Source organism: Chanodichthys erythropterus, chromosome 16, assembly GCF_024489055.1.
Source record: "Chanodichthys erythropterus isolate Z2021 chromosome 16, ASM2448905v1, whole genome shotgun sequence".
NCBI classification, from domain to species: domain Eukaryota; kingdom Metazoa; phylum Chordata; class Actinopteri; order Cypriniformes; family Xenocyprididae; genus Chanodichthys; species Chanodichthys erythropterus.
In genome coordinates, this window is record NC_090236.1 from 46,582,394 (window position 1) to 46,599,499 (window position 17,106).

At 40.1% G+C, this 17,106-nt stretch overlaps 1 protein-coding gene across 3 annotated transcripts in view; it reads left to right on the forward strand.

Annotated features, from left to right (window-relative positions):
* Positions 1-17,106, forward strand: part of fgf12a (fibroblast growth factor 12a) — a 404,326-nt gene that overhangs the window by 18,293 nt on the left and 368,927 nt on the right. The window contains exons 1-2 of one of the 3 annotated variants that reach the window (XM_067363981.1): positions 991-1,186; positions 2,124-2,171. The exons of 1 other annotated variant lie outside the window; for it this stretch is intronic. In XM_067363981.1, coding sequence (XP_067220082.1) covers positions 991-1,186; positions 2,124-2,171 — 244 coding nt within the window. Of the gene's footprint in view, positions 1-990; positions 1,187-2,123; positions 2,172-17,106 lie in introns of those variants that run through there. One more of the 3 variants, XM_067363982.1, reaches the window with a different exon arrangement.

Sequence of the window (17,106 nt, forward strand, 5' to 3'; positions counted from 1 at the left end):
TATTATGGGCTGTCAAATTATACACTTAGCAATTACAGCAGTGGCAAATAGGAGGACGATCTGTATCATTAGTGTGTCTTTCAGTCGGAGTAGCTAATAAACAGATGGACAAGCAGAATATGAATTTAAATAGTACTCTGTGGGTGGGTGACCATCTGATGGAGAATCCTTCTCTTCCACCCCATTAATGTTTTTTTTTTTTTTTCACTTGCTCGCTCTCGTTTACCCCTGCGAATTCCTCATCCATACCTCAAATCACGTATGATTGCGTTGAGAGAGAGAGAGAGAGAGAGAGAGAGAGAGAGAGAGAGAGACTATCACACCCCATTCACTGTAGCCTATCACATGCACATAACATTCCCTCAAATGGCTTCGCAAGGATTCGCACAGTTTTCGTTGTGCTTGGACACTTGACCTTTAAATTACAAATGATTTTGAGCAGAGTAAGAAATTTCGACGTGAAGAACAATGCAATGAACACGACCAGAAGAACTATGATGAGCTGTAAAATAATTTTGAGAGCTCAGAGTTTAAGTGAAGTTGTATACGCGTCACTCATATATCACTATTGTGTCTGAGATTATCAGGATTCATGCAAAGTTATCTGGAATTAACTAGACATGTGAATCATGTAGCAGTCGCTTGGAGGAGGAATTACGCGTCTGCTGTCCTCGGCACCTGGAATACCTGCGTGACAGGTTATCCATGTTCACATAGGACGTCTTTTTAATTTATCTATATGTTTTGCATCTAAGATGGAGAACGGGAAATGTGCTTTATATAATCTTATGTGAAACTCACAAGTGTCTGAGTAGATCGTCTGAGAAGAGGATGAGATTTAATTCCTAATTCACATGATACTCTGGATTTTTCGCAAGGAATCAGAATGAGATCTGGCTGAATTTTCGCGGGCAATTAAGTATCGTTCTATTCATTATTTCCAGTTATTGCGTTAACAGCTGCACTAGCTCGTTTTATTGAATACTCGAGATGGCCGCGATCGCCAGTTCTCTGATCCGACAGAAACGCCAGGCGCGGGAATCCAACAGCGATCGGGTCTCTGCCTCCAAACGACGCCCCAGTCCCAGCAAAGACCCTCGCTCTCTCTGCGAGCGACATTTCCTGGGGGTCTTCAGTAAAGTCCGCTTCTGCAGCGGCAAGAAAAGACCTGTTCGCCGGCGACCAGGTCAGTGCTGGATGCTTTTTAAGACTACAGCCCCCACCCGAAGCCTCTGCTGCAGTCTAAAGATCCGCTAGAGAAACATATACCCTCCACTGTATTTTATTGCAATGCAACCCCCCAAAATCCCACCTGTTTCATAGCTCAAGTGTTGGTATTCACTAAACGATTTGACATCCTAACATATATATATATATATATATATATATATATATATATATATATATATATATATATATATATATGTGTGTGTGTGTGTGTGTGTGTGTGTGTTTTATTAATGTCATTATTACTGTTATCGATTAATTCAGTTGTTGTCATTTTGCCATTTGATCAGAGGCTGTGCAATTGTTAAAAGATAATTTTCTGCAAGAATGCAATTGATAAGTTTGCCCGTAGTGCAACAATGCAATTTTGTAATAGCCAGAATCCAGTGGCACTGCAGTGCACCAGGGCATTCTTAGATGAAATGTTTAGTGGTAAAGTTTCCCCTGATGGAAAATCCAGCATAAACTGGCAAATGTGTTTTGAAATATGACAGAAGCATCTTGAACCAGCAACAAACCAGCTACCAGCTGTTTGAACTGGATTTTACACCAACTAATGATCATCTTAGACCAGCTATAAAACCACAGCAACAAAACACATTTACCAGCTTAAGCTGGATTTTCTAACAGGGACTGCTTTACTGCAGTGTAGGGAGGGATTGTACAGTTAGTTTTATTGATGGATACGGTCATTGAACCACACTAACGTTCTTTTTCGGCTCACAGAAAATTGCACAAAGCATGTGAAACGAAAAAAAATAAAAAATAAAGTCAAATAAAAAACCTCATGATGTGGGACATGTGCATACCCACTTCCCAACATATGATCAGTTATTTGACGGCTGTTGCTGTAGAATTTGTCTGTAAAAATGTTGTTTTTCCTTCTCCCCTGTAAGATGTGCCCTCGAAACCTCCACAGGTGTCCCGTAAGGGCGTCAGGCTAGGTCAGTAGCTCAGCCTCCATTCATGTGCTGTCTTCCAGTTACCCACCCCATTTCGTGCTCATGGGGGACTAGCTCCTGTCTAACGGCAGTCGCGAATGCCTGCCCTGTCCTTGTAGTATGCTTCCAACTATTGTTCTATCTCTGTGTCTTTATATAATTTTTATGTATGCCTCCTTCTCTCTGTCTCTACCTCCTTTTTTTCTTTTGTCCCTTCTTTACTCCCTCTGAGCCCCTCTTTTCGGTCTCTCTCTACTATTTATGTTTCTTTCCCCGTTTATCATGTGTGCTCTGTCCCCTCCGTCTGTTTCCGTGCAGTGAGGCTCGTGTTTGCTCTGTGCTGCTGATGTGTCATGTTTCTCCTGTCAGTTGTGGTGACTTAAATAGTCAAGGTGACCATTCACCATTTCATGATCATGGCATCATCTATCAACACATCTGATTGTAACTGTTTCTGTTTCTGGAATGAGGCAATATGGAACATATGGTTCAACAGAAATATCTTTGCATTGTATGGGAAAATATGTAAACAGTGTTGATAAAAATATGACATGCATTATCTCAGGTAAATAGACACACATTTATACATAAAGTGCATACATTCCTACATGAGTAGAGACATATATGTATACGTTTCTCACAGAATCTGTCAGGAACATGTCCAAGTCATATTTGACCCCAAAAATCAAATACAATGTTTTTATTTTGCAAGACAATTAATCCTCTTTTTTTATACATTGTGACATTATTTTAATGCCTCCAAAATTCTTATTTTGTAATGGAAAAAAAAAAGAAAAAAAAAAGAAAAAGAGATTGTATTGAAGTTCTAGGCTGTAGTCTCGCATAGCCAGAGCTTCAGACTGGTGGCAGAAGGTCATCACAGCTTTTATGTAAAGCGACCAATCTCACTTTGTTTTGTTCTGCGTCATGTTTAGGGTTTAGGGGCGTAAAAATGTATAGTCGATGTCCCTACGATAACAGACTAGAATGCATCTAATAAATTATACATTCAAGAACATTTTGAAAGTTTACTTGCAACAATGGCTCTGCGCACTTCACATACTTTTGAAAATCCAGCGTTTAGCTGGTCCAGATAAGTGCTCATTGTCACAGTTGTAAACATGACGCCTTTCTTCTTCCATGAGGGGGTTTGGTGTCATTTTTTTCCAGGTGGACCTCAACACACATGTCTCCCAGAAATCTTGTAGAATCCTGCAGCATCTCAGACCACAAAACAACAACAATCGACCATGACCGATCATCGCAAATTTTGAAAACTATAAACACAAAGAACTGGTTCAGAGGCAAGGCAGACAACTTAAAAACACAAACTACTGAATCAATGAACAATACACAAAGGACATTCTTGAACGTTGAAAACAGCTTTCCCCCCATTCGAAAACAGACAAATTAAGTTAAAAAGGCGATCATTACAGTGGACAAATTATACTCCTGGCTTCCCATGTGAAAAACAGTACACTTCTATAATGTACTTAAAGTGCTCTATTTTCATGCACTAATTTTGTACTTAATATACTAAAAATTCTTCTTTAGTACTTCTTAAGATCATCTTAAGAACATCTAAGTGTACTCAACTGTGCTATTTTGAGACAAATATGAACTAAAATGTGCTTTTAATATTGTATCTCTGTATTTAAAAAAATGTATTTAGATCCCACTTATAGTACATTTGAACCCATAGTATACTACAAGTGGTAGCTAAATACATTTTTTTAAATACAGGGATAGTATGGTTGGCTAACAACAACAAAAAACAAAGAGGAGTTTGCATTTTAATAGGTAAAAAAAAAATCTCATTCATTCATAACATTACCGTTATAGACCCCGAAGGATGTTTCATTATCATAAACATTTTAATTCATTCAATAGCCCAGTTACAATTGGTAATATATACAGCCCAAATACAGATGACCCATCTTTTTTCCATATTTTTTTCCCCTCCATTTCAAACCTTTCTAACTGTCCAGTCATAATAGCAGGTGATTTCAACACAGTCCTTGACCCAGCAATAGACAGATCTAATAGTTTGAGGAACAAATGCATTTGGCAATCTGCAGAAACCATAAAACAGTTCATGAGCAATTAGAATATATACATTACAATTGGTAATATATACAGCCCAAATACAGATGACCCATCTTTTTTCCATATTTTTTTCCCCTCCATTTCAAACCTTTCTAACTGTCCAGTCATAATAGCAGGTGATTTCAACACAGTCCTTGACCCAGCAATAGACAGATCTAATAGTTTGAGGAACAAATGCATTTGGCAATCTGCAGAAACCATAAAACAGTTCATGAGCAATTAGAATATATACATTACAATTGGTAATATATACAGCCCAAATACAGATGACCCATCTTTTTTCCATATTTTTTTCCCCTCCATTTCAAACCTTTCTAACTGTCCAGTCATAATAGCAGGTGATTTCAACACAGTCCTTGACCCAGCAATAGACAGATCTAATAGTTTGAGGAACAAATGCATTTGGCAATCTGCAGAAACCATAAAACAGTTCATGAGCAATTTTGGTCTTAGCGATAGTTGGCGACTACAACATCCAAATGCTAAAGAATATCCATTCTTCTCACCAGTTCACCATTCATACTCTAGCATCAATTTTTTTCTCACCAGTATTTCTATCATATCAAATATTTCTGAATCAAAGATCCATCCAACAGTCATTAGTGATCATGACCTTGGTAACAATAAAATGGAATAGAACTAGTCAACATAAACCCACTATCACATGGCGCTTTAACACATCTCTTCTGAATGACCTTGAATTTGACAGTTATTATAAAAGAGAGTGGATATGCTTTCTAGAAATGAATGACACTCCAGAATCATCTCCATCTCTTCTGTGGGAAACAGGGAAAGCAGTACTAAGATGAAAAATTATCTCATATTCTGGAAATTTCACCAGATCACAAACACCCCTCTTGTTTCTAAATACTCGATCTGGAGCAACCCAGTTTTTATAGTTAACAAGAAGCCACTCAATTTGTACACAGGCTGGACATCTGTAACAGACACGTCAGGTTCCACCTCACTGCCATACCCACGTACCCAATCACCGGAGTACTAATCACCACCACCTGCCACTCATCAGCACTGCAATCAACACCACTACAAAGACTCTCCACACACACACACTCACTGTCCGGTCTCGTTTGCACTACTACCTATGTATGCTAACCTTAAGGATTCCAAACGCCATACTTTCCTGCTCCAGTCGTCTCCTCCATCTCCTTCGTCTCCCGTCCTCCTTGTGTGATTACCTGCCTGTGTGTGTGAGTGTCTCCGCCAGCTTCAACCATCCCATCTCTTCAGCTGCATCTGCAAGACATTATCAGGACAGTATCATATTCCCTTCATCTCTCCAGTACTCATTATCTGCTTACCATTACCCAGTGCTCTGCTTATTATTAATAAACTCACCTGGATTGTTTATACCTCTGCCTCCGTGTCTCTGTACCGTAACAACATCACACAACTTCTACATATTTTTCATAATAATAACCTGCTAGCATTTTCCCACTTGGTCCAGAAATATGGTATCGGGAGTAAACATGTTTTTTTTTTTATGAATACTTACAAATTAAATTATTTATTCAGTCAAAAATCAACACTTCGTCCATTAACCTAGGGCTCTCACCTTCAATCTTAGAGTTAATAAATATATCATCTTCAAAAAAAAAAAAAAAACTCTCCAAAATTTACAGAATTATATTAAAATTAGACAATACATTAAGTTTACCAAATGCCAAATAGGAATCAGACCTATCCATTACCCCCAGTGCCGTTTTCTGGACACAAAAATATCTTCTTTATGACAAAAAATGCCAACATGCAACTTATACAGTATAAGGTACTTCATAGATTTCACCTAACTGGACAAAATTAGAAAAATGTTTAAAATGGGATTTACCTCAGAAACCTTCTCACATTGCACACAAAATAAACCAGACACATATATTCACACCATATGGCATTGCACCTCTATCAATGATTTCTGGGAAAACATCACTAAATCACTTTCTGTCATTATGGGTGTCCCCCTCCCTCTGTATTTTAGGTGATATATCCATAATCAATTTAAACAATACAAACAGTCAATTACTCCCAGTGGCTCTAACTAACGCCAAGAAAACTATCCTCATGAATTGGAAATCAAGGAACACCATACATGCAGCATCTTGGAAAAACTTACTACTAGATTATATCCCCATGGAAAACCTATCCACTTCCACTCAAACCAATACACTAGAAGTGCACCCCTCTTTGTCATCGCTCATTACCTTCCAATAATCATGAATCCACTGACCTTCTTAGTCTGGAACCAACCTCAACAATACACCACCATCAGCATCCATATATGACTAGGGGGAGGGGGATTAGGAAGAGGTAACAATACTAAACCCGACTAAATGCATATAAAGATTATTATTACTAGGGCCCGAGCACTGATGGTGTGAGGACCCTATTGGAATTGCTCCGTTTATTATTAGGGCCCAAGCGAAAATTTGCGCAGGGCCCTCTTGTTCTTCTAAGGATTATTATTAGGGCCAAAGCCCCGTAAGGGGCTGAAGGCCCTATTGTTTTCTTTAGGATTATTATTAGGGCCAAAGCCCTGTAAAGGGCTGAAGGCCCTATTGTTAGGGCCCAAGTGAATTAAGCGTGCAGGGCCCTCTTGTTCTTCTAAGGATTATTATTAGGGCCCAAGCCAATGAAATGGCGAAGGGCCCTCTTGATCTTCTAAGGATTATTATTAGGGCCCAAGCAAATTAGCAGGCAGGACCCTCTTGTTCTTCTAAGGATTATTAGGGCCAAAGCCCTGTAAGGGGCTGAAGGCCCTTTTGTTTTCTTTAGGATTATTAGGGCCAAAGCCCTCTGAGGGGCTGAAGGCCCTTTTGTTTTCTTTAGGATTATTATTATTAGGGCCAAAGCCCTGTAAAGGGCTGAAGGCCCTATTGTTTTCTTTAGGATTATTATTATTATTAGGGCCAAAGCCCTGTAAGGGGCTGAAGGCCCTTTTGTTTTCTTTAGGATTATTAGGGCCCGAGCACCGATGGTGTGAGGACCCTATTGGAATTGCTCCGTTTATTATTATTAGGGGCCAAGCACCGAAGGTGCGGAGGCACCTATTGTTATTGTTGGCGTTCTTTTTTTTTTCTTTTTTTTTTCTTCTTCTTCTTCTTCTTCTTCTTCTTCCGCTCTTGAAGTCTATGGAAACCCATAGAACCGCTTGCGGGAAAGTTATGAAATTTTGGCACACAGTTAGAGGACAGTCTGATCTATGACCATAGCCAATTTGGAGTCTCTAACTCAATCCCTCTAGCGCCACCAGCTGTCCAAAGTTGCACTTATGTTTATGTTAATAACTTTTGAACCGTAAGGGCTAGAAACAAAACTCTTTCCTCTGATTCCTTGGGTCAAGACGAATCGATCGCACCCTATGACGTCATTTTCCGTCATGAAAATTTTCCCGCCATTTTGAATTTTCTGAAAAACTTACTTTTTCGAACTCCTCCTAGGCCGTTACTCCGATTTTCATGAAAATTGAATCAGATCATCTTCACACCATGCTGACAAAAAGTTATGGAATTCAAGTTGATTCCTCAAACCGTTTTCGAAAAACTCACGAACTAATTGTACGTAGTGCTTGCGAAAACAGAAGTAAGGCGGTATCTCCGCAACGCTTTATCGTATTCAGACCAAACTTGGTACGTGTCATCACAAGCATGACCTGAGGCATCATACAGTGTTTCGGCGCTGCGCCACCTACTGGAGTGGAGATATGAAAAATGGCTATTTTTGCTTATAACTTCTGATGGGTTTGACCAAAATTCATTAATTTGGTATGGGTCATCAGGACAATGCCCTGAAGCAGCCTGAGAAGTTTCGGACCAGCGCCACCTCGTGCTCAAAAGTTATAACAAACTTGACAAAAATGCTAATAACTTTTTTTTCTAATTGCTCACTGCTGCTGTTGGTCTGATGCTCACGGCCATGTTGGCTGGCTTCTTGTGCCGTTTTTGTGCTTGGCCCCGTAATTGCTGCTTGCAGCTATATTTATTAGGGGCCAAGCACCGAAGGTGCGGAGGCACCTATTGTTATTGTTGGCGTTCTTTTTTTTTTTTTTTTTTTTATTATTATTCTTCTTCTTCTTCTTCCGCTCTTGAAGTCTATGGCAGCCCATAGAACCGCTTGCGGGAAAGTTGTAAAATTTGGCACACAGTCAGGACAGGACAGTCTGACCTTTGTCCATAGCAAATTTGGAGCTAACTCAATCCCTCTAGCGCCACCAGCTGTCCAAAGTTGCACTTATGTTTATGTTAATAACTTTTGAACCATAAGGGCTAGAAACACAATTCTTTTTTCCTCTTATTCCTTGGCTCAAGACGAATCGAACGCACCATATGACGCCATTTTGAATTTTCTGAAAAACTTACTTTTTCGAACTCCTCCTAGGCCGTTACTCCGATTTTCATGAAAATTGAATCAGATCATCTTCAGACCATGCTGACAAAAAGTTATGGAATTCAAGTTGATTCCTCAAACCGTTTTCGAAAAACTAACAAACGAATTGTACGTAGTGCTTGCGAAAACAGAAGTAAGGCTGTATCTCCGCAACGCTTTATCGTATTCAGACCAAACTTGGTACATGTCATCACAAGCATGACCTGAGGTACCATGCAGTGTTTCGGCGCAGCGCCACCTACTGGTGCGGAGATATGAAAAATGGGTATTTTTGCTTATAACTTCTGATGGGTTTGTCCAAAAATCATAAATTTGGTCTCGTTGGATTCGGGGAATCATGCCGAGTCGAATGATATCCAATTTTCCCAATTCGGCCATTTTGGCCGTCGGCCATTTTGAATTTTGTGCTAAAATGCTGTATTTTACGAACGCATTAACGTATCTTTACAAAACTTGGTATGGGTCATCAGCACAATGCCCTGAAGGAGCCTGAGAAGTTTCGGCACAGCGCCGCCTTGTGGTCAAAAGTTATAACAAAATTTACAAAAATGCTAATAACTTTTGACTGTATTCACCAATTGTAATGAAACTGGTCTCAGTAGATTCCTTGGGTCATGCTGAGAACAAAGATATCAAATTTGCCATAGTCAGCTAAACTTCCTGTCCGCCATATTGTTTTTCTTTAAAAACCTACTTTTTCGAACTCCTCCTTGACCGTTGCTCCGATTTTCACCAAAATTGAACCGTGTCATCGTCAGACCATGCCGACAAAAAGTTATGGATTTCAAGTCGATAAGTCAAAACGTTTTCGTATACCAGAGCAACGAATTTGAGGCATGATGCAAAAACTACTCTTGAAGCTGTATCTCTGCAATGCTTTATCATATTCAGACCAAACTTGGTACGTGTAATCACAATCATGACCTGAGGCATCATACAGTGTTTCGGCACAGCGCCACCTACTGGAGTGGAGATATGAAAAATGGATTTTTTTGCTTATAACTTCATATGGGTTTGTCCAAAAATCATAACTTTGGTCTCGTTGGATTCGGGGAATCATGCCGAGTCGAATGATATCCAATTTTCCCATTTCAACCATTTTGGCCGTCGTCCATTTTGAATTTTGTGCTAAAGTGCTGTATTTTATGAACGCATTCAAGTATCGTTACGAAACTCGGTATAGGTCATCAGAATAATGCCCTGAAGGAGCCTGAGAAGTTTCGGACCAGTGCCACATTGTGGTCAAAAGTGATTATGAAATTTACAAAAATGCTAATAACTTTTGACTGTATTCACCAATTGTAATGAAACTGGTCTCAGTTGATTCCTTGGGTCATGGTGAGAACATATATAACAAATTTGCTATAGTCGGCTGAACTTCCTGTCCGCCATATTGTTTCACTTTAAAAACCTACTTTTTCGAACTCCTCCTACACCATTGCTCTGATTTTCACCAAAATTGAACTGTATCATCTACAGACCATGCCGACAAAAATTTATGGATTTCAAGTCGATACGTTAAACCGTTTTCGTATACCGGAGCAATGAATTTGAGGCATGTTGTAAAACACACTCTTGTAGCTGTATCTCTGCACTGCTTTATCGTATTTAGACCAACCTTGGTACCTGTCATCACAAGTATGACCTGAGGCATCATGCAGTGTTTCGGCGCAGCGCCACCTACTGGTGCGGAGATAAGAAAAATGGCTATTTTTGCTTATAACTTCTGATGGGTTTGACCAAAATTCATAAATTTGGTATGGGTCATCAGGACAATGCCCTAAAAGAGCCTGAGAAGGTTCGGACCAGCACCACCTTGTGGTCAAAAGTTATAACAAAATTGACAAAAATGCTAATAACTTTTTTTTCTAATTGCTAACTGCTGCTGTTGGTCTGATGCTGCCAGCCATGTTGGCTGGCTTCTTGTGTCGTTTTTGTGCTTGGCCCCGTAATTGCTGCTTGCAGCTATATTTATTCTTCTTCTTCTTCTTCTTCTTCTTCTTCTTCTTCCGCTCTTGAAGTCTATGGCAACCCATAGAACCGCTTGCGGGAAAGTTATGAAATTTGGCACACAGTTAGAGGACAGTCTGATCTATGACCATAGCCAATTTGGAGTCTCTAACTCAATCCCTCTAGCGCCACCAGCTGTCCAAAGTTGCACTTATGTTTATGTTAATAACTTTTGAACCGTAAGGGCTAGAAACAAAACTCTTTCCTCTGATTCCTTGGGTCAAGACGAATCGATCGCACCCTATGACGTCATTTTCCGTCATGAAAATTTTCCCGCCATTTTGAATTTTCTGAAAAACTTACTTTTTCGAACTCCTCCTAGGCCGTTACTCCGATTTTCATGAAAATTGAATCAGATCATCTTCACACCATGCTGACAAAAAGTTATGGAATTCAAGTTGATTCCTCAAACCGTTTTCGAAAAACTCACGAACGAATTGTACGTAGTGCTTGCGAAAACAGAAGTAAGGCTGTATCTCCGCAAAGCTTTATCGTATTCAGACCAAACTTGGTACGTGTCATCACAAGCATGACCTGAGGCATCATACAGTGTTTCGGCGCAGCGCCACCTACTGGAGTGGAGATATGAAAAATGGCTATTTTTGCTTATAACTTCTGATGGGTTTGACCAAAATTCATTAATTTGGTATGGGTCATCAGGACAATGCCCTGAAGCAGCCTGAGAAGTTTCGGACCAGCGCCACCTCGTGCTCAAAAGTTATAACAAACTTGACAAAAATGCTAATAACTTTTTTTTCTAATTGCTCACTGCTGCTGTTGGTCTGATGCTCACGGCCATGTTGGCTGGCTTCTTGTGCCGTTTTTGTGCTTGGCCCCGTAATTGCTGCTTGCAGCTATATTTATTAGGGGCCAAGCACCGAAGGTGCGAAGGCACCTATTGTTATTGTTGGCGTTCTTTTTTTTTATTTTTTATTTTTATTATTAGGGGCCAAGCACCGAAGGTGCGGAGGCACCTATTGTTATTGTTGGCGTTCTTTTTTTTTTATTTTTTTTTTTTATTCTTCTTCTTCTTCTTCTTCCGCTCTTGAAATCTATGGCAGCCCATATAACCGCTTGCGGGAAAGTTGTGAAATTTGGCACATAGTCAGAGGACAGTCTGACCTTTGTCCATAGCAAATTTGGAGTCTCTAACTCAATCCCTCTAGCGCCACCAGCTGTCCAAAGTTGCACTTATGTTTATGTTAATAACTTTTGAACCATAAGGGCTAGAAACACAATTCTTTTTTCCTCTTATTCCTTGGCTCAAGACGAATCGAACGCACCATATGACGCCATTTTGAATTTTCTGAAAAACTTACTTTTTCGAACTCCTCCTAGGCCGTTACTCCGATTTTCATGAAAATTGAATCAGATCATCTTCAGACCATGCTGACAAAAAGTTATGGAATTCAAGTTGATTCCTCAAACCGTTTTCGAAAAACTAACAAACGAATTGTACGTAGTGCTTGCGAAAACAGAAGTAAGGCTGTATCTCCGCAACGCTTTATCGTATTCAGACCAAACTTGGTACATGTCATCACAAGCATGACCTGAGGTACCATGCAGTGTTTCGGCGCAGCGCCACCTACTGGTGCGGAGATATGAAAAATGGGTATTTTTGCTTATAACTTCTGATGGGTTTGTCCAAAAATCATAAATTTGGTCTCGTTGGATTCGGGGAATCATGCCGAGTCGAATGATATCCAATTTTCCCAATTCGGCCATTTTGGCCGTCGGCCATTTTGAATTTTGTGCTAAAATGCTGTATTTTACGAACGCATTAACGTATCTTTACAAAACTTGGTATGGGTCATCAGCACAATGCCCTGAAGGAGCCTGAGAAGTTTCGGCACAGCGCCGCCTTGTGGTCAAAAGTTATAACAAAATTTACAAAAATGCTAATAACTTTTGACTGTATTCACCAATTGTAATGAAACTGGTCTCAGTAGATTCCTTGGGTCATGCTGAGAACAAAGATATCAAATTTGCCATAGTCAGCTAAACTTCCTGTCCGCCATATTGTTTTTCTTTAAAAACCTACTTTTTCGAACTCCTCCTAGACCGTTGCTCCGATTTTCACCAAAATTGAACCGTGTCATCGTCAGACCATGCCAACAAAAAGTTATGGATTTCAAGTCGATAAGTCAAAACGTTTCGTATACCAGAGCAACGAATTTGAGGCATGATGCAAAAACTACTCTTGAAGCTGTATCTCTGCAATGCTTTATCATATTCAGACCAAACTTGGTACGTGTAATCACAATCATGACCTGAGGCATCATACAGTGTTTCGGCACAGCGCCACCTACTGGAGTGGAGATATGAAAAATGGATTTTTTTTGCTTATAACTTCATATGGGTTTGTCCAAAAATCATAACTTTGGTCTCGTTGGATTCGGGGAATCATGCCGAGTCGAATGATATCCAATTTTCCCATTTCAACCATTTTGGCCGTCGTCCATTTTGAATTTTGTGCTAAAGTGCTGTATTTTATGAACGCATTCAAGTATCGTTACGAAACTCGGTATAGGTCATCAGAATAATGCCCTGAAGGAGCCTGAGAAGTTTCGGACCAGTGCCACCTTGTGGTCAAAAGTGATTATGAAATTTACAAAAATGCTAATAACTTTTGACTGTATTCACCAATTGTAATGAAACTGGTCTCAGTTGATTCCTTGGGTCATGTTGAGAACATATATATCAAATTTGCTATAGTCGGCTGAACTTCCTGTCCGCCATATTGTTTCACTTTAAAAACCTACTTTTTCGAACTCCTCCTACACCATTGCTCTGATTTTCACCAAAATTGAACTGTATCATCTACAGACCATGCCGACAAAAAGTTATGGATTTCAAGTCGATACGTTAAACCGTTTTCGTATACCGGAGCAATGAATTTGAGGCATGTTGTAAAACACACTCTTGTAGCTGTATCTCTGCACTGCTTTATCGTATTTAGACCAACCTTGGTACCTGTCATCACAAGTATGACCTGAGGCATCATACAATGTTTCAGCACAGCGCCACCTACTGGAGTGGAGATATGAAAAATGGCTGTTTTTGCTTATAACTTCTGATGGGTTTGACCAAAATTCATAAATTTGGTATGGTTCATCAGGACAATGCCCTGAAGGAGCCTGAGAAGTTTCGGACCAGCACCACCTTGTGGTCAAAAGTTATAACAAACTTGACAAAATGCTAATAACTTTTTTTTCTAATTGCTCACTGCTGCTGTTGGTCTGATGCTCACGGCCATGTTGGCTGGCTTCTTGTGCCGTTTTTGTGCTTGGCCTCGTAATTGCTGCTTGCAGCTATATTTATTAGGGCCCGAGCACCGATGGTGTGAGGACCCTATTGGAATTGCTCCGATAATTAGGGGCCAAGCACCGAAGGTGCTTAGGCACCTATTGTTATTGTTGGCGTTCCGTACGCTTATTAGGGGCCAAGCACCGAAGGTGCTTAGGCACCTATTGTTATTGTTGGCGTTCCGTACGCTTATTATTCTTCTTCTTCTTCTTCCGCTCTTGAAGTCTATGGCAGCCCATAGAACTGCTTGCGGGAAAGTTGTGAAATTTGGCACACAGTTAGAGGACAGAATGACCTTTGTCCATAGCAAATTTGGAGTCTCTAACTCAATCCCTCTAGCGCCACCAGCTGTCCAAAGTTGCACTTATGTTTATGCTAATAACTTTTGAACCATAAGGGCTAGAAACAAAATTCTTTTTTCCTATGATTCCTTGGGTCAAGACGAATCGATTGCATCATATGACGTCATTTTCCGTCATGAAAATTGTTCCGCCATTTTGAATTTTCTGAAAAACCTACTTTTTCGAACTCCTCCTAGGCCGTTAGTCCGATTTTCATGAAAATTGAACCAGATCATCTTCAGACCATGCTGAAAAAAGTTATGGAATTCAAGTCGATTGCTCAAACCGTTTTCGAAAAACACACGAACGAATTGTACGTAGCGCTTGCGAAAATAGAAGTAAGGCTGTATCTCTGCAACACTTTATCATATTCAGACCAAACTTGGTACATGTCTTCACAAGCATGACCTTAGGCACCATGCAGTGTTTCGGCTCAGCGCCACCTACTGGTGCGGAGATATGAAAAATGGATATTTTTGCTTATAACTTCTGATGGGTTTGTCCAAAAATCATAAATTTGGTCTTGTTGGATTCGGGGTATCATGCCGAGTCAAATGATATCCAATTTTCCCATATCGGACATTTTGGCCGTCGGCTATTTTGAATTTCGTGCTAAAATGCTGTATTTTACGAACGCATTAGCGTATCGTTACGAAACTCGGTATGGGTCCCCAGCACAATACCCTGAAGGAGCCTGAGAAGTTTCAGCACTGCGCCACCTTGTGGTCAAAAGTTATAACAAAATTTACAGAAATGCTAATAACTTTTGACTATATTGACCGATTGTAAGGGAACTTGTCTCAGTAGATTCCTTGGTTCATGCTGAGAACATAGATATCAAATTTGCCATAGTCAACTGAACTTCCTGTCTGCCATATTGTTTTTCTTTAAAAACCTACTTTTTCGAACTCCTCCTAGACCTCTGCTCCGATTTTCACCAAAATTGAACCGTCTCATCTTCAGACCATGCCGACAAAAAGTTATGGATTTCAAGTCGATAAGTCAAACTGTTTTCGTATACCGGAGCAAAGAATTTGAGATATGCTGCAAAAATTACTCTTGAAGCTGTATCTCTACAATGCTTTAACATATTCAGACCAAACTTGGTACGTGTCATCACAAGCATGACCTGAGGCAAGATACAGTGTTTCGGCGCAGTGCCACCTACTGGAGTGGAGATATGAAAAATGGTTATTTTTGCTTATAACTTCTGATGGGTTTGACCAAAATTCACAAATTTGGTATGGGTCATCAGGACAATGCCCTGAAGGAGCCTGAGAAGTTTCGGACCAGCGCCACCTTGTGGTCAAAAGTTATAACAAAATTGACAAAAATGCTAATAACTTTTTTTTCTAATTGCTCACTGCTGCTGTTGGTCTGATGCTCCCAGCCATGTTGGCTGGCTTCTTGTGCTGTTTTTGTGCTTGGCCCCGTAATTGCTGCTTGCAGCTATATTTATTATTCTTCTTCTTCTTCCGCTCTTGAAGTCTATGGCAGCCCATAGAACCGCTTGCGGGAAAGTTGTGAAATTTGGCACACAGTCAGAGGACAGTCTGACCTTTGTCCATAGCAAATTTGGAGTCTCTAACTCAATCCCTCTAGCGCCACCAGCTGTCCAAATTTGCACTTATATTTATGTTAATAACTTTTGAACCATAAGGGCTAGAAACACAATTCTTTTTTCCTCTTATTCCTTGCCTCAAGACGAATCGAACGCACCATATGACGTCATTTTCCGTCATGAAAATTTTTCCGCCATTTTGAATTTTCTGAAAAACTTACTTTTTCGAACTCCTCCTAGGCCGTTACTCCGATTTTCATGAAAATTGAATCAGATCATCTTCAGACCATGCTGACAAAAAGTTATGGAATTCAAGTTGATTCCTCAAACCGTTTTCGAAAAACTAACGAACGAATTGTACGTAGTGCTTGCGAAAACAGAAGTAAGGCTGTATCTCCGCAACGCTTTATCGTATTCAGACCAAACTTGGTACATGTCATCACAAGCATGACCTGAGGTACCATGCAGTGTTTCGGCGCAGCGCCACCTACTGGTGCGGAGATATGAGAAATGGCTATTTTTACTTATAACTTCTGATGGGTTTGGCCAAAAATCATGAATTTGGTCTCGTTGGATTCGGGGAATCATGCCGAGTCGAATGATATCCAATTTTCCCATATTGGACATTTTGGCCGTCGGCCATTTTAAATTTGGTGTTAAAATGCTGTATTTTACGAACGCATTAGCGTATCGTTATGAAACTCGGTATGGGTCATCAGCACAATGCCCTGAAGGAGCATACCAAGTTTAGGACCAGCGCCACCTTGTGGTCAAAAGTTATAACAAAATTTACAAAAATGCTAATAACTTTTGACTGTATTCACCAATTGTAATGAAACTGGTCTCAGTAGATTCCTTGGGTCATGCTGAGAACAAAGATATCAAATTTGCCATAGTCAGCTAAACTTCCTGTCCGCCATATTGTTTTTCTTTAAAAACCTACTTTTTCGAATTCCTCCTAGACCGTTGCTCCGATTTTCACCAAAATTGAACCGTGTCATCGTCAGACCATGCCGACAAAAAGTTATGGATTTCAAGTCGATATGTCAAACCGTTTTCGTATACCAGAGCAAAGAATTTGAGGCATGATGCAAAAACGACTCTTGAAGCTGTATCTCTTCAGTGCTTTGACATATTCAGACCAAACTTGGTATGTGTCTTCACAAGCATGACCTGAGGCAGCATACTCTGTTTCGGCGCAGCGCCACCTACTGGA